The 21,709-nt window shown below is 38.7% G+C and overlaps 1 protein-coding gene across 1 annotated transcript in view; it reads right to left on the bottom strand.

Moving 5' to 3' along the window:
• Positions 1–9,229, bottom strand: part of FCHO2 (FCH and mu domain containing endocytic adaptor 2) — a 135,698-nt gene extending 126,469 nt beyond the window's left edge. The window contains exon 1 of the mRNA XM_081285988.1: positions 9,059–9,229. Within this exon, the coding sequence (XP_081142114.1) occupies positions 9,059–9,091 (33 nt within the window). The 5' untranslated portion in view covers positions 9,092–9,229. The remainder of the gene's footprint in view (positions 1–9,058) is intronic.
• Positions 9,230–21,709: the final 12,480 nt, after the last annotated feature.

Here is a 21,709-nt window from a genome sequence, read left to right as displayed (position 1 = left end):
GTGTGATGCTACATGGTGTACAACTAGAGAAATGAAAAATTGTGCTGCATTTGTGTTCAATGAATCAAAATGCATCCAGCTATCATATATACCTAATTAGAATAAACAAATAAATTTATAAAGAAAAATGAAAAATAAAGAAATATCATCATTTCCTGCCCTATCTACATTTTCCTGTTACTACAGCTCTTACTGACATTTATTAGATAATTTTGGACAAGTCACTACAAAATATAACACCCATTTGTCCCAGCATCTCAGGTATCATATTTGCCCAATGTCCTATTTATAGGATGGCTTACATATGTAAAAGATACTATATTGTATCAGTGTTCTATTTATAGAACAATCTGTATTTTTCATTTTTAATGATAATAAAGGATACATACACTCTAGATCAGGATAACCAACCTATTTTAATATACCTATGTCAATTCTGTTGGAATACTCACAGAATTAGAAACTCGGTACCTAATGAGCTAATACATGTTGTCACTTTATCCAGTATTGTCTGAAAAACATCATGAAACATTTAACTGTCTAAAGATATTTTTTCTTAGATCAGCCCTTCTAGTAAAGAACCTTTAAAGATCCTTTTGAGGGGAATTCAACAAATCTACAATGACAGTCCTCCCATGCCATTTTTGCCTTGAAAATTGTTAAGAGGAGGATACAACATATGAAAACAGTTTTTCTCTAAATAAACATGACATCACAAGTTATAACCTCTTCTAGTCAACATTTTGTTACATACTGAAATTTTCAGTCAGGATCTCTAAAAGTATTCTTCAGAGCCACTAGCAAGATATTGTTAAAGCTGAAAAATAGTAATTAAAATATGTAGAACAAGCAGTTTTCAGCAGTCAGAACTATTTGCTGAAGGTACAAAAGTGACTCACATTTGTTGGTTGACCAAAGGAAAGAAATTACATTTTTAAAACACTGCTTTTCTCACCCCTAGGTTACTCCTCCCTAATCTTTTTAATTATAACTCATCTCTTCCATTTAAATCCTTAAAGCTATCTAAATAGATACATATAGGGTTCAGAAAAAACAGCAGAAGCAAGCAGTGGTGAGATCATTTTTTAAATTTAGATTCTGAATTTTCTGTACTATTCTATAAACAAAGTAGTTATTATTACTTTCAAAATGAAAAGAAATTAATTTCAGCTTTCTCAACTCTTCATTCTTCCAGGAAACAGAAGAGCATTTTCTAAAGCTAGCACCTTGTTCACATCAGTACTTAACTCTAGTCCTCATAATTCATTATTGGGAAAAAATGGGCAGAATCTAAGTATCCAAAAGGGAATCAAAAATAACAGCCTATCCATTTCATGGAAACCTATGGAGTCACTGAAAATTTTCCAAAAAGCTAATCATATGAGAAAAATGCTTGATGATAGTATCATTTAAAAGTATCAAAATATAGGGCTAGGTTATGGCTCAGTGGTAGAGCACTTGCCTAGAACATGTGAGGCACCAAGGTTCAATTCTCAGCACCACGTAAAAAAAAATAAAGATATTGTGTCCATCTACCTCGTATGACTAAAAATATTTTTTAAAAAGTATCAAGACACAGAACTATATAGTATAAGTGATGATGATTTTTCCATTTCTAAAGAAAATGATAAGGTTAAAGGGAGAGGCTATAGGTAATTCTTATTCTATACTTTTTTTGTGTTTTACCTATCAGTAGCAATAGATTAATTAAAAAGAAAATTGTACTTAAGTATTTGTTTCAACCAACGGAAAACTCTCATTCCTTGGGTTTAAAACCAATCACCACCAACTTGCTTTAATTATGTTATACGTTCCCCTTTTCTCTAAAATCAAGCAAACATTCTTGTCATAGATTCCATACTTTTATTCCTTCAATTCCATGAAGGAGCATAAATATCTTCTCAATTTCAACACACAGTTCACTAGTCACATCCCAATTTCATCTTTGTTGACTCTGGCCATTCTAGCAACATTCTCTAGAACCCTACCCAATGATGTAAATCTAGCAGCGGCTGTGCTAGTCTTTTTGTTTCTCCCACATCTGGCCAATTTATGCTTACTTTGTGGACAAGACTAATACTAAAATTCTTCCAACTCTAATATCCTTTAATTCTTCCACACTTAGAAAACTGAAAACCAAACCCTTATTCCCTTTCCTTTATAAATCCCAATGGCACCACATTTCCATTTGGATTTCTAAGGGTGCTTCTGTAAACTGTTTTAGAATTATGATATCAAGAGGATAATTTCAAGAGATAGTCCCATGAGTTGAAAAACTACTTTCAAATAGCTTATATTAATCAAATGTGCAGGATTTTCCCATCCTTTGCCTAAATAATTTAAGTAGTTCTGAAAGGATTAGAATGTCTAAGACTTAATGGGCAGGACTATAAAAAACATCAAATTTTTATCCTTTCCAATATCAATATTCAAAACTCCTTCTTTATGCAGACTCATTATTGATTTTTTACTTCCAAATTTATTTTAAAATTTAGACAAAAATACAAAACAAACAAACCACCCCTAAGGGTCTCACAGTAAAATTTAGTGAAGTCTAAAATTCTTTGACTTTAGAATGTCTACTTGTCAAGACTAATGGAAACAAATAAGATGAATCTATAGTCTGTATTTTCATAGTTTGTTGCAGTGAAGATTATTTGGGCATGGCTAACTAGCTAACAGTTATACAATTATACTTGTTTCATTTTTTGGTGAATGTTATTTGCTTATACATAGATTATCTATGGAAAGCTATTAAGAAATTGATAACAGTGACTTCCTTTACGGAGATCTTGATGGCAGGAGATTTTACACTATATTCCCTTTTGTACCTTTTAAAAATTAACCATGTAAAATGACTTGCAGATCTGTTAACTGTAAATGCATATACCTGTGTGCATTTGTACTTAGTTTTAGTATACCACCTGATGGGATAGCATCCTAACCAGATATCCCAAACTGCAGTATTTGGCAATTTTTTCTCTTTTTTTAATATCTTCTTATTTATTTATTTATATGTGGTGCTGGGGATCAAACCCAGGGCCTCACATGTGCAAGGCAAGTGCTCTTCCACTGAGCTACAGCCCCAGTCCCTGATATTGGGAAATCTTAAGTAATAAAAAGACTACCTATATTCTGCATTCGTCTGGTCATCTCGACTAATTTTCTAAAGATATATATTTTAAAAATTTCATATGGATAAATAACCCCAAAGAACATGTGTATCAATGTCTCATTTAAAATACTAAATTCAAACCAGATAGTAAAGCAAAAATATAATAATGTTTTGCTCCAGGCATGGTAGCACACACCTGTAATCCCAGCAGTTTGGGAGGCTGACGCAGGTAGACTATAAATTCAAAGCCAGCCTCAGCAACTCAAGAGAGGCTCTAAGCAACTCAGTAAGACCCTACCTCTAAATAAAATGTCGCTCAGTGGTTAAGTGCCCCTGAGTTCAATCCCTGGTACCTTATAATAAAATTATATATACACACACACACACACACACACACACACACACACATATATATAAAATAATGTTTTGCATTTCAAAATCCTATTAATAGCAATTCCAGATTTTTCAAAACCATTTTCATCCTCCCAGCTTACCCATGTAATGATAGAATAAATTGTGGATATCTATAACCAAGTGCTCCAATTTGGCAATACCCATAAAGTAACAAACAAATGAAATGAGACTTCTATACTGGTTAAAAAGGGAAATGAGGAAAATTTCATATTTCATAATAAAAATACCTGAGATAACTTGTTAATTTTTTGCTGACTAGAAAAAGTCACCTAACTAAAAACTTCAGTTTGCTACAATGTGACATTTACTAAAGAATACTGAGTGTCTTTATGCAAATGCATCATATATAGACTAGGATTACTATGTAAAATTAAGTTTATAAAGTATTTAACTCAAGCATATTGCCTATTTTTTCCTTTAAATAATGATTAGCTATGAAATTCATTCCTTTAATATTTTTACTGAGTTAATCTAGGTTTATATAAAATCATTAAGCCATTTTAATTACTATAAGTACAATATTAATATAACCTCAGAAATATTGTAAACTAGTATTCAATTCTTTGAGAAAGGCACTAAATACAGAGTTACTTCACTGTAATATCAGTTAATAACCCTTGAAAGTTTACACATAATCTTTTGAAGGGTTAACAATTGCTTTTATACATTAAAGGCAATGGTGTGGATTTCTGGTATCAAAACTACTTTTGCTGTCCAATTTTAATAAAAGAGAAACATTTCAGCTCGATTATCAATAGCACTAGACTTCATGGCAACTGACTTATCAGCAATAAAACACCTGCTATGCAGGAAGTTTTGAATACCTTTTTTTTTCTTCAAAGTCTGGTATTAAGTAAAGGAATTTTTAATTTAGCAGATAGTTTTGGTTAAGAAAAACTACAAAGAGTAAGGAAGAGGGCTGGGGCTATAGCACAGTAGCAGAGCGCTTGCCTAGCATGTGTGAGGCACTGGGTTCAATCCTCAGCATCACATAAAAATTAAAAAATAAAATAAAATAAGGGCATTCTGTCCATCTACAACTTCAAAAAAAATTTTTTAAAAAAGAGTAAGGAAGAATGTGCTGATTTTAAATAAGTTTGAACTTAGTTTCAGTCTTTCAAAATTTCTTCTAACAGAACACCACAACAAAAAAAAAGTTTGCCTTTATATGTGTAGGGTGAAGACAATCAATAGGTTGTCTGGTTAGAAACCTAAAACTTAAAAGGTTCCCCTTACCTCACACTAAAAAATTTACAAAAAATTTGGGCTGGGGTTGTAGCTCAGTAGTAGAGCTCGTCTAGCATATGTGAGGCACTGGGTTCGATCCTCAGCATCACATAAAAATAAATAAATTAAAAATAAAGTCATTGTGTCCATCTACAACTAAAGAAAAATATTTCTTAAAAAATGTAATGCCACTTTAAAAGTGGAAGAATGAAATTGATGCTGTAAATTCTCAATTTTAAGGAATTATTTCATAAATGACCCTGAACTATGTAAATTTTTAAGTTTTTTTAAACAGACTACTATCAAATTCCCAGAAGCTGGTTATTTAGTTAGTTCCTAGATTTTCCTAGCTCATTCAGATTCCTCTAAAGCTTTTCAAGCTCCAATTTTGAGCTTCCAGCCCCAATTTCAGAATGGGAAATAAAATGAAATGCAGTCTATTTTACTATTTGTTTTCAACAATGAAAACAGGCAAAGACTAAAACAAATTACATTTTCATTTTCTCTCTAGATTTCAGATATTCACGTTTATTCACATTCCTAATAGGGACAAACAGGGGACATCAAAAATATTACAAAAATATTCAGAAAATAGCTACAAACTGGGCTGGAGTGTAGAGTGGTAGAATGCTTGCATAGCATGCATTAGGCCCTGGGTTCAATTTTCAGCATAGAAAAATGTTTTTTTAAATAGCCACAAACAAGGCTATGTTCAAAACTTAATTAACAGAAAACAAAATATAACTTTAAAATGTTAAAAATACAATTGAAACTATGTTAGCAAACTTAAAAAACATTAATGCATCAAAAATACGCAAAACATTAAAAAGAACAATGTTTTAAACAATCATATATTTAGAAAGTGTTTCCAGGCCAGGTATGGTGGCTCACATTTGTAATCCAGCAACTCAGGGGGCTGAGACAGAAGGATCACAAGTTCAAAGCCAGCCTCAGTAACTAGCAAGGCCCTAAGCAACTTAGCAAGATCCTGTCTCAAAAAAAATAAATAAATAAATAAATAAAAAGGGCTAGAGATATGTCTCAGTGGTTAAGTGTCCCTGCATTCAATCCCTAATACAAAAAAAAAAAAAAAAAAAAAACTGTTTTTAGAGTTGGAGATTCAGCTCAATGATAGCATGCATGAGGTCCTGGTTAATCCCCATCATAGCAAAAAAGGTGGGGTGGGCTGGGGGAATTTTCCCTGTCTTTTCCTACACAATAAACCACAAAGATTTCAGTGAGAAGGGATGTGCTTCTCCTACAAAGGCCAGGAAACAGCATTGATAGCTGTCTCTATGTGTGTGTGTGTTGTGTGTGTGTGTGTGTCTGACTGTCTGTCTCCCCCCACCCCCATATAATAGTAATATGCCTAGAATGTCGGGATCTCCAAGGTCAGAACTCTAAAAGTAAGGACCCTGGTTGATGAATTTGCCTTTAACTTAAAAAATAAACAAATAAATGCATAGGGGGATTAAAAAAAAAAAAAAGGTATTCCTAAACTGCCACTGTAAAATTGACAGGCTAGTCCTAAAATTCATATAGAAATGCAAGGGATTTAGTATAGACAAAATAATCTTAAAAAAAAAGAAGAAAAAAAAAACCAGAATACTTTCATTTCCTAACCCCAAACTTATTATACTAAGTTATAGTAGTCAAAACACTGTGGTAGTGGCTGGTATAAGGATAAACAACAAAATAAAATTAAAAATACAAAAGTAGGGCTGGGGATGTGGCTCAAGCCGTAGCGCGCTCGCCTGGCATGCGTGCGGCCCGGGTTCGATCCTCAGCACCACATACCAACAAAGATGTTGTGTCCGCCGAGAACTAAAAAATAAATATTAAAAATTCTCTCTCTCTCTCTCTCTCTCTCCCCTCTCTCTTTAAAAAAAAAGAAATACAAAAGTAAACATATACATCTATACTAAAGCGATGTTTCACAAGAGTGCCATTTAATAGAGAAAAAAAGAGAGACTTTTCAACAAATGGTGCTGGAATTGGGTATCTACATGCAAAAACTTAAGTTGTACCCATTCCTTGCACCACACACAAAATTTAACTTCCAATGAATCACATACCTAAAATGACCTAAAACTATAAAATGCTTACAAAGAAAACCCAGGAGTAAATTTTGAATTAAGCAAAGGCTTCTTAGATACAACAACAAAAGCACAGGTGATAGAAAAGTAAATAAATCAGAACTTACCAAGATTTCATCAAAATTAAAATTATGTGCTGCAAAGGCTGTTTATCAAGATAGTCCACAGAATGGGAAAAATACTTTCAAAACATATATCTGGGGCTGGGGTTTAGGCTCAGTGGCAGAGCGCTTGCCTCACAGGTGTGGGGCGCTGGGTTGATCCTCAACACCACATAAAATGATTAAATGAAAATATTGTGTCCATCTACAACTAAAACAAAATTTAAAAATATATCTGATTAAAAAAAATGTGTATCCAGAATATAAAAAGAACTTATACAACCAAATAACAAAGAGACAACTTGATTAGGATGTAAACAGGCAATTCTCCAAAGAACATACAAAAATGGAAATAAGCACATGAAAAGATGCTAAATGTCATTAGCCATAGAGAAATGCAAACCAAAACCACAATGAGATGCTACTTCACCTCTCTCCATTATAACTAAAAAGATAACAAGTGTGGATAACCATGTGAAAAACTGGAACCCTGAGACATTGCTGGTGGGATTGTAAAATGCTGCAGTCAGTTTGGAAAAGTTTGGCAGTCCCTTAAAATGTTAAATATAGAGTTACCATATGACCCAGCCATTCCATTCCCAAAAGAAATGAAAACATATGTTCACACAAAAACTTGCACAAAAAATGTTCATGGCAGCATTATTCATAATCACCAAAGTGAAAACCAAATGTCCATCACTGATGGATAGTAAAATGTAAAATTATCTGGCCATAAAAAATAATTAAGCACTAATACAATTTATGGAGGAACCTTCAAAACATTATGCTAAGTGAAAGAAGTCAGTCACAATGGTCCCATTTATATGATAGGTGAAGAACAAACAAACCTAGACAGGCAAAGAGTAGATCATTTGCCTAGAGCAGGACATGGGGAAAATCACAAGTAAATGCTAATGGGTAAAGTGTTTCTTCTGATAAAATTCTTCTAAAATCAATTGTAGTGATGGTCTGTACAACTCTATGAAAATATGAAAAAGCATTGAACTGTACACTTTAAATAGGTGCACTGTTTGGAATGTGAATTGTATCTAAATAAAGTAGTTTTAAAAGTAATGTTTAGTATGTATGCAGTGTGTGGAAAACAAGGAACATTCATGACAAGTAACTATAATTGATTTGATTACTAAACAAATCTATGCTTGAGACCCTTAGAATTAAGAATTTAACATACCCTCCTTGCAAACTGAGATATTACTCTTTGAAACATTTCTATCTTGGCCAAAATAGAATTAAAGTACTTGCAACTGTCAGATCATTAAAATAAGATTCACTCAAAATACCTGAGTAAACATGTTTCGTTCTTGTACATGGCTGAACTGTGTACTTACTGCCCATTACAGCAAACAATAACTGCAGAAAAATACAGCACGGGGAGACAGAGAAGTCATTCTCAAAGAAGAAACTAATACTAAGTTGAGATATATGGAAAGAATGAGGGAGGGGAGGAAAGAGGGCTAAGGGAAATCTCCATGCATTTAAGCCCAGAGAGTTCATTTACATTAAATTCAACTTTCGTGAGCTTTGTGAACAGGCCTAGAGGCAAAGTCCCGGGCACAGACCCACAATCCAAGCAGAACTGCGAGGCCAAGAGGAAGTGTGGATCCAGCCCAGCCCCGCATTGGCTTGCGTGTGGATACGGTGGGGGGCTGACGCGCTCAGACGCGGGCCTGCGGAGCGGGAAGGCAACGAGCCCTGGCGCTCCCCGGCGCGCGCGCAAGGCTCCGTGCCGGGCCCGTCCTCCGCGTCCGAGCACCGCGCACACCCCGGCTCCCGTCTCCCGCCCCATCCGGCGCTTTGTCCCGGCCCCGCCAGCGGTCGGCCCCTCTGTGTCCCAGCCGCGGCTCCCGGGCCCCACTGACAGTCCCCACGCTCAGGAAGGCTGCGAGCCTGGCGGTCCCCACCGGCCAGCGACCCGTCGCCCGCCGGATCTCAGCCAGGCGGGACCCGGGAAGCAGCGGTCCGAAGACGCTCGCCCTACCGGAGAAGCCGCCGCCGCCACCGCCCGAAGCGCACGCAGGCCGAGGTCGGGCGCCGAAAGCCTCAGACTCCGAAACCCACACTTGTTTCCAGCATCCCGCGCTTACCCAAAAATTCTCGACGAAATGCGCCATGACCATCGTGCCGCCGCCGCGCGGGGTTCCGCGTCCGCACCGGCCCGCCGCTGTGTAAACACGGACCCGGCCCCCACGGCGCCCCCGCCTTTCGCCGCGGCCGCCGCCTTCTTCCCAAAGACCGGCCCGCACCCTCCAGGGCGCATGCGCCACCTAGCGGCCGCCGCGGCGGCAAACTCCTAGACGCCGCGACCTCGGAGCGCGCATGCGCCTCGGACCCTTGCCCGGGTTTGGTCGCCCTTTGCTCAGCCTGGCGCGGCCAGATTGAGTATTCTCTTGGGAATGATGAAGAACTGGGTCCCTGAGGAGTCACCCGGAGACTGCCCGCGCCCTTTGCCGCGCAATGGGCTCCGGCCCGGAGACAGAGAAGGGCCCTGCCCACTTCTCCCCTCCTGGTTCTCTTCCCAGGCCTTCGAGGATCTCGAACAGAGCAAAGACTGGACCCCCTGAGATGGAGGAAACTTGGCGGCTGGCCACCGGAGGAGACTGGGAAACCTTTGGTCAACAGGGTGCCTTTCCTTGACAGGGAGCTAAGATCCAAAACAAAACTATTCGAGCCCGGAAAGGGAGGATCCGCCCAGTGTGGCCAGAGCGCCCTGGAGCTACACGAGACCCAGCACCAAGGCCGGAGCCGCTGACCTCTACCACGCCCGGAGCCAGCCGGGCGGGACTGCTGGCCCAGGGCAGGAACGTGACCGAAACGAGCATTCAAAAACAAGTCTCTTCTAGAACGTGTTCATAAAAGTCCATGGTTCTCTTGGCAACTTGTACGCTTTAGAAAAAGAAACAAGTTTTGACATGCCTCTGCCTAATAGAGAAACTAAATCCCCTTCTCATACCTTGCTTTCCAAAGTTAAAAAAAAAAAAAAAAAAACTTGTGGAAGTCTCAACTACACTGTCAGCAGGTTAGTTAGGTCCAAAATCTGCATGCAGTTCTTGAGGCCAAGCCCCACAAATAAATTTAGTTTTATTATTTATTTTTTAGTAGTTTAACAATATACATCATACCTTCTCAGATCTTGTGGTTTCAAAAGTAATGGACATTATGAGGTAATTTTTCTAGCGAAATTATTTTTATCCGTACAATAAAAGTTAAAAAACCACAGCTGGCACGGTGGCGCACCCCTGTAATCCTAATGCTCGGGAGGCTGAGGTAGGAGGATCTGGAATCCGAAGCCAGCCTCAGCAACAGTGAGGCACTGTCTCTAAATAAAATACAAAATAGGGCTGGGGATGTAGCTCTGTGGTCAAAAGCCCCTGAATTCAATCCCTGGTAACCCCGCTTCCCCCCCCCAAAAAAAATACTTTCATATGGATGAAACTGAAATACTTGTTTTATTTGATAATGGTACTGTATTTATATCTTTTTAATAATATCTTTTAGAAATAAATATGTAATGATAAGGCGTCTAGGATTTAATCAGAAGTAATTCATGAACAACCAATAAAAAAAAAATGCAAAAAAAAAAAAAAAAAGAAGTAATTCATGGGGTTAGGGAGAATGAGTAAGGCATATAAATGAAACAACATTGGCTATTTGAGCCAAAGCAATCCTTAGAAAAGTGAAGCAGGAAGCATAACAATACTAGAACTTAAATTATACTAAAGAACTATAGTAACAAAAATAGGGTGGTATTGGCACCAAAACAGGCATGAAAACTAATGGAATGGAAGACACAAACTTACATAAATACAATTATCTCATATTTCACAAAGGTGCCAAAAATATACATTGTTGAGAACCTCTTTAACAAATGATGCTGGGAAAACTGGAAATCCATATGTAGTAGATGAAATTTAACCCTACCTCTCACTCTGCACAAAACTCAAAGTGATTTAAAGACCAAGATTAAAGACCAGAAACCCTGCATCTGCTAGAAGAAAAGCCCAACCCTCCTTGTTAAGGAACTAACTTCCTTAACAAGACTACTAAATCGCAAGAAGTAAAATAAAAATAAATGGGATGGCATCAAATTAAAAAGCTTTTTCACAGCAAAGGAAGCAATCAGGAATGTCAAGAGAAAGCCTACAAAATGGGAGAAAAATCTTTGCCACCTGCTCCTCAGATAGGGCATTAATATCCAGGATATTCCAAAAACTCAAAAAACTTAATACCCCCCCCCAAAAAAAACAATGATTGATACAATTGATGCTATTATAGCTGGGAATTTCTCAAAAGCTATTAAAAAAAAAAAAAAAAACCTCCATGCCAAAAAAGCAAATGATGCAATCAATAAATGGGCAAAGGAACTGAACAGACCCTTCTCAAAAGAGGAAATACTAATGGTCAGGAAATCTATGAAAAATGTTCAACATCTCTAGCAATTAGAGAAATGCAAATTAAAACTACACTGAGGGGCTGGGGTTGTGGCTCAGTGGTAGAGTGCTCGCCTAGCATGCACAAGGCACTGCGTTCGATCCTCAGCACCACGTAAATGTAAAATAAAGATATTGTGTCCACCTAAAACTTAAGAATAAATATTTTTAAAAATTACACTGATATTTCATCTCTAGTCAGAATGGCAACTAGCAAGAATACAAATAACAATAAATGTTGGCAAGGGTGTCAGGGAAAGGGTACACTCATATGTTTTTGGTGGAACTGCAAATTAGTACAACCAACTTTCCACAACATTGGGAAAAATAGTATGGAGATTCCTCAAAAATCTACGAATTAGGTTGGGGCTATGGTCACTGCACATGAATGTTTATAGCAGCACAAGTCACAATAGCTAATCTATGGAGCCAATCTAGATGCCCTTCAACAGATGAGTGGATAAAGAAAATGTGATATATATACACAATGAACATTACTCAAGATAAACATTCTGTGCATTTTAGGTATTCGTAAGGTTTTTTAGGGCAAAAACATGATGTGTTGTAATTGGCCCATATAAGTTGTGGAACTTTATAAACAGTGATTAAGGTGACTATGTTTCAGATAAGATGATGTAGTATAAGAAGAATGTGGGTATCAGTCACCTTCTGTCCTCTCAAGTGAGGTTTCCAGGGATGCACAGATACTCTGGCAGAGCATAGATAGATAAGACTCTGAGAGGGTAACACTCACATACCTTAAAGTGTTTGTGCTACACAACATTTAGCCCTTGCTTATCCAAATACATTTTCATATTATTAAAAAGTGACATAGATAACAACAGAGTACAACTTACTGCCAGTAATACCTGTCAACTCAGAGTCACTTAGGAAGTGTTCAGTGAATGCATGGATGATTAAGCCTGTAAGAAATGTCAAGGTGGATGAGTCCTTGGGTATGCAATAATTCCATTCTTTTACTCATGCTCTTAAATATTTGCTTATAGAAAACATCATTATTTAAGTCCAACTTGGTTTAATTTTCCCATATTACTTTAAATATTTTCAAAAGAATTCTTTTGAGCTTGAGCATACACACACACACACAAACACACACACACTATATATATGGCATGTGAGTGTTACCCTCTCAGAATGTGTGTGTGTGTATATATGTATGTGTATATATATATGTATGTGTATATATGTGTGTGTATATATGTATGTGTGTGTGTGTGTATATAGTTGAACACAATACCTTTATTTTATTTATTTATTTTTTTATGTGGTGCTGAGGATTGAACCCAGTGCCTCACACATGTAGGGGAGCGCTCTACCACTGAGCCACAACACCAGCCCCTTGAGCAAACTTCTTAAAGGATAGTGTATTTTGTAATAAAAATAAAATAAATTTTGACTTAGCAGGAGATCTCCTTTTGGGAAGGGACTCCTAAACAATTTGACCTTTTGTTTTTGGATGTACCCATCACCAAATTTATCTTCTACTTAGGGTCTCTCTCAAATGACACCTACCACCAACACATTGGCTTCCAGGGGCTGCTGCTGCTTCCCCTAAACTCTGACCCAAGCATGTACATGTACATTATAGTCCAAACCCATTCATGCAGTGTTAAAACATAACTTGATAAATGGTAGTATATATGAGAGGGAAATTTTACACAAAATATCCTCAATCTAAATTCTTTCATTTAAAAAATATGAATTGCCTTCAAGATTTAAGGGCTCAATCTCTTAGGCAAGGCACCCAGAGCACTTCTACCTTTCCACTCCTTGATATGAACTCCGCTTTTCAAGCCTGGGTTCATACCTCAAAGCACATTAATCAACATTTAGTACCAAGGGCCATTGTCTCATAACTGCATTGAAAACTAGTTCCATCTCAGAAGAATTGGCTATAAAGAAAAACACATTTTCCTATTTCTTTTCAATATAATTTTATAAATGTACTTCTACTTGTCCCCAGAATGAGAGTAACAGAAATGATTTCCTAATAACTTCTGTTTCCTATTGATTCCTTCAATAGGCAGCATCCTGTATCAGATGCAGTAGTTCTTCTCTGTACTTATCTTGTGCTTGACAGTAACAAGTGGCAAAAGAGTTGAGCTTCACTAAAAGGCTAAAGAGAAATAGGCAGATCTCAGAAGTTTGGAATTCTCGTTTCTCCCCATTCAATTGCAGCACAGTGAAAGCAAAATCTTAGCAGATGGTAGCCAGGCAGGCTTCTATGAGGACCACGAGGAAGAAACATGTTAATGGAACTGCAAAATAGAGCTAAACCTATCCCTGTGGGCAACCTTCTCAGTTCAGAGCAGCTGGCCAAGCATACCTTTCTTCTCTCCTAAGTACACCTGAACTTGACAGCACACTTCCTGATATGGCACCATCTCTTCTACCAGAATAATATGTACTTTCCCAGGGGCTCCCTTAACTGGCAATTGTAGAAGAAACACAAAAGCATCTGGCAGGTTGTTCAAGGGTGTACACTGCTAGTGACCACAAAGAACACAATGAGGGCATCGAAAACAAGAAAAGAGAATGTACTAAATTACAGAGTCAAAAGGTAATAATATTACAAAAACATGCAGGAATGTTTGTCATTAATGTTAAGTGGAAAGGCAGAAGACGACATGGAAAACATTAACATTACAAAATGTAAAAATATGCACATAAACAGACAAAAATAAAACATGGAAAAATAAACAATGTATATGTTTAGAGTGGTGAAATTACAAAAATTATTAAACATTTAAAATTTATTTTGATATAATAACATTGTACAATTTAAAGAGCAATCTTTGTTCTTTGTTTTTGTTTAAATATAAATGTGATTGGGTATAATCATCTTTAACATCTTTCAGTAACTATTATTTAGTCAGTAACATTTATTGAGCACTTGTTAAAATAGAAAGACTTTCTGCTCTTAAGAAAATCACAATCTAATATAGACTCATGATGCAGATGATAAAAATAATGACATTTTAACAATAATATGCATGAAAAAGTGCCTGGCACATACTTGGCAACCAATGAACATTTGTTAAATGAATAAATTAATGAATCACTGTTCCAGAAGGGTAACCTCAAAGAAATTCAATTTGTGCTTCTTTTTCTTCCTTCCTTCCTTTCTTCCTTTCTTCTGTATTTTTTCTCTTTCATAAGAAAACTGCCCTAGATTCTCTGGGAGTATCCCTTTAGCACAGGGATTGGGGGTCCATAGAATAGTAGAGCCCATAGCAACTCTGAAACAGTCCCTGGAACCAGGTGGCTCCCTAGGAGAAAACTGCTTGTACAAACTGGAAGAACAGAGTACCAGGCATTGTACCAGAAAAGCCCAAGCAAAAGGCACTCTTGGTTGAGCTAAAAGTGGAGGAAGTATGCGTGGTCATCTTTGAAGACCCACTGAGGACTGGACAGGAATCTGAGTTCACCAGTTGCTATGGTTAGTCCCCCAGAAGTCCATGTGCTGGTTTCCAGTATGAAGGTATTAAGGTAGTGGAATCTGTAAGAGTTGGGGCCTCGTAGAAATAATTGGGTTGTGGGAACACCACCCATAAGGGCTCATGGGACTGGATTTTTTCCTGTCGTCTAGCACCTCCTCCCATGAGTCCCTTTTCCTCATACTCTGCTTATACTCTCACTCATGTACCTGTCATGGTGATGCCATCTGCCAGGAGATCCTCAAAAGAGCTGAGCAAATGCCTGTGCCATGCTCTTGAACTTCCAGAGCTAGGAGCTAAACAAACCTTTCTTCTTTCTAAAGTATCCAGCCTCACCAGGCATGGTGGCCCATGCCTGTAATCCTAGTGACTGGGATTACAGGAAGATTGGACCTCAAATTTGAGCTAGCCTCAGCAACTTTAGTGAGACACTGTCTTAAATAAAAAATAAAAAGGATTTGGGATGTAGTTCAGTGGTAGAGGGCCCCTGGGTTTAATCCCCAGTACTGCAATAAAATAAAACATTCAGCTTCAATTATTTTGTTATAGCAACAGACAACAGACCAAGATTCCAGTAGACTGGCACCTTCTGCCCACTTTGTAGTTTAACAGTGGTCCTCTTCATGCTTTGAGTATAGCCCTTGCTGCTCTGCCACTGAAACTTATTTTTAAAATGGATGTGATTCTTTTCCTTGCTCTCTCCCTGCTCTTCCCTAATCTCTCCTCCTCCCTAATCTCAGAGGAAACAGGATTACCTTTCTTCCCCATCCTAGGTAGAATTATCTGTCCCTGCTTACACATCCACCATAGGAACAAAGTAACCCAGACTTTGGGGATGGTACCAGAGGATCTCAGAAATGACTATCTCCCAAATGAACAAGTGAATTATAACTCCAGACAGAGAACACATGGAATGTAGCCTTTGAGTTACCTCTTTAAAAGCCCCCTGTTCTTATTGATGGGCAGTAACAGGGGCGATGGCCAGTATCTCATTGGGGGGTTTCTCTTCCTGTTGAGGAGGGTGTAAGCCATCTGAAAACTTAAAGTCTCAAATAATTAGTGAAGAACAAAACACAAGTAGTCAGAAATATATTTACAAAAAGGAGAACCCCTGATAGATCTAGTCCACATGGTTCTGGAACTAGACAAAGGGAGAATGTCTCCAGTGATTTATTTAAGGAGGTACATCAAAGGCAGGGATAAGGTTTCAAGGACCAAGTCTTGCTTGTGATGTCTTGCAGTCAGCAGGTTGATATCTTGGCAGGTCTCGCCCTTCTCAGGTGCTGTGTGGGCCATGGCAGAGCTGGATAGAAATTCACACTGTCCCTGGGCAATTGGCCAGAGAAAATGTCCACTGGTCATTCCAAACACCAGATGTCTCTATCCACTAGGCTTCAATGCACGGTGACTCACATGCAACCCATGGATGGATCACGACAGGGCAGAATCCTTTGAGACAGGAGTGCCCTGTGTTTCTCCTTTGCTAGCAAAGCAATAAACCTTCTTTTTCCTTTTTCTCAAAACCATGTCCTCATTATTGGATTGGCACTGGGGACAAGATCGAGCTTTTGGCAACAGCAGCACCAGATTTCAGCAGTAACAGAGTATACCAGTGGCCTCATGTATATATTTATTTAACAAACATTATTGAACACCTATTATGAAGTAGGCCATCTTCTAGACACTGGGGATACAGTGGTAAACAAGGCAAATAATTTTGCTGCTCTCCTGGCACTTAATGTGAGAAGACAGCCCACAAGGATATAAATGAGACCTTTTTGGGTAGGGATATATGCTAGGAAATATAATTAAAGCCGATTATAGTAGGGAGAGGGGGGCATCTTCTTCATCTAGAGAGGTCAAAAAGTCCTCTCTGAGGAAGTGATGTTTGGGTAAAGACCTGGATATGCTAGAGGAAGGAAACAGTTATGCAAAGATCTGCAGAGAAGTCCATGTTGAAGATCGACGATAAAACTCAATGAAGTTCATTTGCTCAGGTACTTGGAGAAGAGACCAAGAGAAGCTAGAGTGCAGTGATCAAGCAGAGGGTCTAAGATGAGGTCAGAGAGGGAGGCAGAGTCAAGAAAGCCAACAGAGGGTTTTAAAGCAGCAGAATGTTATGATCTGATTGTGTTTTTAAAAGATCCGCATTGACTGCTCTGTGAAAAGGGACTGTAGTGGGACAATAATTGGAAGGGCACTTAAAAGACTATAGAGCACTTGGTTAGCATTTGTGAGGCCCTGGGTTCCACCCCCAGCACTGAGGGTGGGGGCGGGAGGGATTTAATAGTCCTGGCAAGAAAAGTTGATGGCAGAGACTAGGTGACAACAGTGAAAGTGGCCAAAGTGATCAGGCTCTAGATCTGTTTAGATTGTAAATCTGACAGCACATAAATGGATTGGACACAGGGTATGAAGTGGAGAAAGAAATCAGGGATGATTCTAGGAATTGTGCCTGAGCACCTAGGTATAAATGGTGCCACATAGATGGAAAGAATATGGAGAGGAGCTGGTTTGGATAAAGAGAAGGAAACTCCAGTGTTCTATTTTGAACTCATTATGTTTGAAGTGCCTATTGGAATTCCAAGTGGAAATGTCAAACAGGCAATTGAATATATGATTCTGGAGCTCAGGACAGAGGTTGCATTTCAAACATAAATTGAAGATTCATCAGCAAATATCAGATAAGGCTTGATGAGATTACACAACGAGAAAGGAGGAGGGCTGGGATGTCACTCAGTGGTAGATCATGTGCCTAACTTGCACAAGGCTTTGGGTTGGATCCCCAACCTCCAAAGAGAAAAAGAGAAGGGTGGTAAGGGGGGCGGGCAAGAGTAAAGGAGAGAAAGGAGGAAGAGAAAGATAGAGGCTGTGGAACTGAGGGAAAGTCTTGAGACATTCCTACATTTAGAGGCCAGAAGTAGATGAATCAGAAAAGAAAATTAATGTAAAGTACAAGAAGTATCAGGAAAAAAGAACATGGAAGCCAAGAGTAGAGAATGTTTTAAGTGGACAACAGATGACAAATATTGAGAAATATCCAATGGACTTAGTGATAGGGGGCAGCCCTGGCAGGTGTTGATCCTTTAAAATGGTGGAGGCATAAATCTGATTGAAGTAGGCTGAAGAAAGAAGAGGAAGTAGACAGGCAGGTGTAGACAACTCCCTCAAGAAGCTCTGCTGTGACAGGGAGCAGAATAGGCAGGTATTGGAGGGAATAAGGAAAAAAGGGAGAAGCAAGAAGGAAGGACAGAGCCAGGCACAATGACACCGCCTATAATTGAGGCTACTTGGGAGGCTGAGGCAGAAGGATTGTGAGTTCAAAACCAGCATCAGCAAAAAGCAAGGCACTAAGTAGCTCAGTGAGATCCTGTCTCTAAATAAAATATAAAAAAGGGCTGGGATGTGGCTCAGTGATCGAGTGCCTCTGAGTTCAATCCCTGGTGCCAAAAAAAAAAAAAAAAAAAAGGCAAGCGTGGGTGGCAAAGAGAATGAGCCCAAGAGATGGGAGATTGTTGTAGAAATGATCTTGAGGAGAGGAAAGAACATGGGAATCCATAGTAAAAGTGGAAATTTAAGAAGGTATTTCTAGATTTCTAGCTGGGTAATAAGTTTAACAGGGTCTTGACCAGTTAATCAGAAAAAAATAAGAATTTTAACTGTGTGGTATTTTTAGTTTTGCATATTAAAAGCATCCTTCATGTAAGGATTCAATTCTCACATCTTTATTGAATTTTCACATTGACCTTGTGAGGTCACTACTATTATCCCAATTTTACAGATGAGAAAATATAATCCAAGAGATTGAGGTCATATAACAATTATGTGAGAAACTGCTGCTGATTTAGTAGTACAAGAGAGAAATGATGGGCTGAGTTTGTGGCTCAGCGGTAGAGTGCTCACCTAGCACGTGCGAGGCTCTGGGTTTGATCCTCAGCACCACATAAAAATAAATAAATAAAACAAAGGTGTTGTGTCCAACTACAACTAAAAAATAAATATTTAATAAAAAAGAGAGAGACAGAGATTCCAACATGGCAGCAGGCGCGGAGAGATCAAGTCTCTGACCTCTTCAGCTATGCAGGCATAGGGAGTCGTAAACAACCTAAATCTGTTTGCTCAGGATCACTAGGCAATGCTGAGCTGACGTGGATCTGGGGTGAACAGTCTGGGCCTCTCAGAACACACACTGAGCCCAGATCGGCTGAATTCAAGCTCCCGTTCACCTGCTTCCCGCAGACAAACAGCTGTGACTCAGCACTAATCCATCCGGCTGAAACAACTGGTCAGCCCTTCTGATCCTACTGAGGTAAATGCCTACCTTCATAGATAGTGGCCACAGGTTTGAAACGGGGCTTGGGAGAGACAGTAAGGACCCACCCGTTGCATTGGTCGCCCGGCAAAGGGAAACGAACTGTCGCCATTTGCAAGAGATACCACCATGGCAGAGAACTGACGTCATCAGACTGCGGGGGAGGAGATAACTTCATTGAAACCTGCGCCTACAGGTGTGTAATTCCCTAGCCTTCCCTCTCCACACATCGGGAAACTTAAGGGCCCCTCCCAGCTCTCCCATAAGGGCCCCTCCCATCTCTCCCGTGAGCTCGATAGCCAGACAGAGGGAATCAGAGGTGGCGCGGACCCGTGGCTCGGAACTACCGCTCCCACCAGTGCTAACAGCTGAGGTCTCTTGCACCAGCTACCGGGGGCGTGGCTATCGGAGGGCAAGTAAAATTCGCTGAGGATTCTCAGCCCCAAGCTCTACAAACTTAGGGTCTGAGGGAATGGCAAACTGGGAGATTGTGCCCAGTCGTTCATGAAAACAGGGCTCCCGGGAGCAGCAGACCTGGCGTGTAGCCAGTATTGTGGTGAGTGGCACCCGTGAGAGGGGCCTGGCTAGAGGAAAAGTGGGAAGTGACTAGACACAAGAGGAGGCCCTAGACACTCAGGATTGGAGACTCGCCCAGTCTGGGAGGAGCTGCTGCACAGTGATTGGTTCCCGCGTATTGACAGGAGAAACTTGGCCTGGTGGGCACAGCGCCACCTACTGGAAGAGAAGTTAATCAAACTTTAAGACTGCATTTATTAGTTTTTTTTTTTCTTCTTTCTTTTCTCTTTTTTTTTGATTTGGGTTTTTCTTTCATTTTCATTTTTCTTTCTTGTTGTTTTTTTAAATTTTTTTCCCATTTTTTTAAATTTTTTTCTTCTAATTTTAATTTTAATTTTTTAAATTATTTTTAAAAAAATTTTTTTTTCTTTTTTTATTTCCTATTTTTTCTTCTTTTGTCTTTTCATTTCTTTTCAATTATCATATCCCCCCTTCCTTGAATTCTACCTGCTTACTCTCATTCTCTTTAGTGACTTCTTCCCTTCCCTTCTAATACCTTTCCTCCCAAGCATCAAATAAATTTATAGGAGTAACAGTAACTCATCAGTCAAACAGAACAAGAAGTAACATGAGCAGCTTCAAAAAGCAAGGAAGAAAAGGAGTACAAACAATGCAAGACAGCCTAAATATTCAGGAGGACCTAGAGTCATCAGAAAAATGGTCATATAAAGAACTCAAGGAACACCTTAGACAGATGAAATGGAACCTTAAAGAGGATACAAGACAGCAAATTCAAGCAGCGAAAGAACACATTGAGAATGAATTACATAAACAGATAAAAGAAGAAGTTAAGCATCTTTATCAGGAGACAGAGATTATAAAAAATAATCAAACAATAATTCTAGAATTGAAGGAAACGACAAACCAAATTAAAAACTCAATTGAGAGTATCACTAACAGAGTGGAGCAAGTAGAAGCCAGAACGTCAGATAATGAAGACAAAATATATCATCTTGAAAAGAGTCTAGCCAACTCAGAAAGGCTGGTAAAAAAATCACGAGAAAAACATCCAAGAGTTATGGGATAACATAAAAAAACCAAACTTATGAGTCATCGGGATAGAAGAAGGTACAGAGATTCAAACCAAGGGAATGAGTAACCTGCTGAATGAAATAATTACAGAAAACTTTCCAGAAATAAAAAAGGAAACAGATATACAAATTGAAGATGCATACAGGACACCGAGCACACAAAATCACAGTAGACCAACGCCAAGATACATTGTTATGAAGATATCCAATTACAGAACAAAGAGAAAATATTAAAAGCTACAAGAGAAAGGAGACAGATTACATTCAGGGGTAAACCAATAAGGTTAACAACGGATTTTTCATCACAGACACTGAAAGCAAGAAGGTCATGGAACAATGTATTTCAAACACTGAAAGACAATGGATGCCAACCAAGAATTCTGTATCCAGCAAAATTAAGCTTCAGGTATGACAACGAAATAAAAATCTTTCATGATAAACAAAAGTTAAAAGAATTTGCAGCCAGAAAACCAGTATTGCAAAGCATTTTGAGCAAAACACTACACGAGGAAGAAATGAAAAACAATAACCAAAACCATCAGTGGGAAGTGCCTCGGTAAAGACAGAGGGCGAGGGGAAAGATAATCATGGAGAAACAAACTAAATTTTTTTAAAAAAGGATAAATAATCAAACATGGATGGAAGTACAAACCATATATCAATAGTAACTCTGAATGTTAATGGCTTAAACTCTCCAATAAAGCGACATAGGCTGGTATCATGGATTAAAAAAACAAATCCAACAATATGCTGCCTCCAGGAGACACATCTGATTGGAAAAGACATACACAGGCTGAAGGTGAAAGGATGGGAAAAAATATACCACGCACACGGTCCTCGTAAGCAAGCAGGGGTGGCCATCCTCATATCGAATAAAATCGACTTCAAGACTAAGATAATCAAAAGGGATAAAGAAGGACATTATATACTG

Source organism: Spermophilus citellus (assembly GCF_964194105.1).
Source record: "Spermophilus citellus genome assembly, chromosome: 1".
Classification (NCBI taxonomy): domain Eukaryota; kingdom Metazoa; phylum Chordata; class Mammalia; order Rodentia; family Sciuridae; genus Spermophilus; species Spermophilus citellus.
The sequence above is the reverse complement of the archived record's forward strand: the minus strand, read 5'-3'. Positions and strand labels throughout refer to the sequence as shown.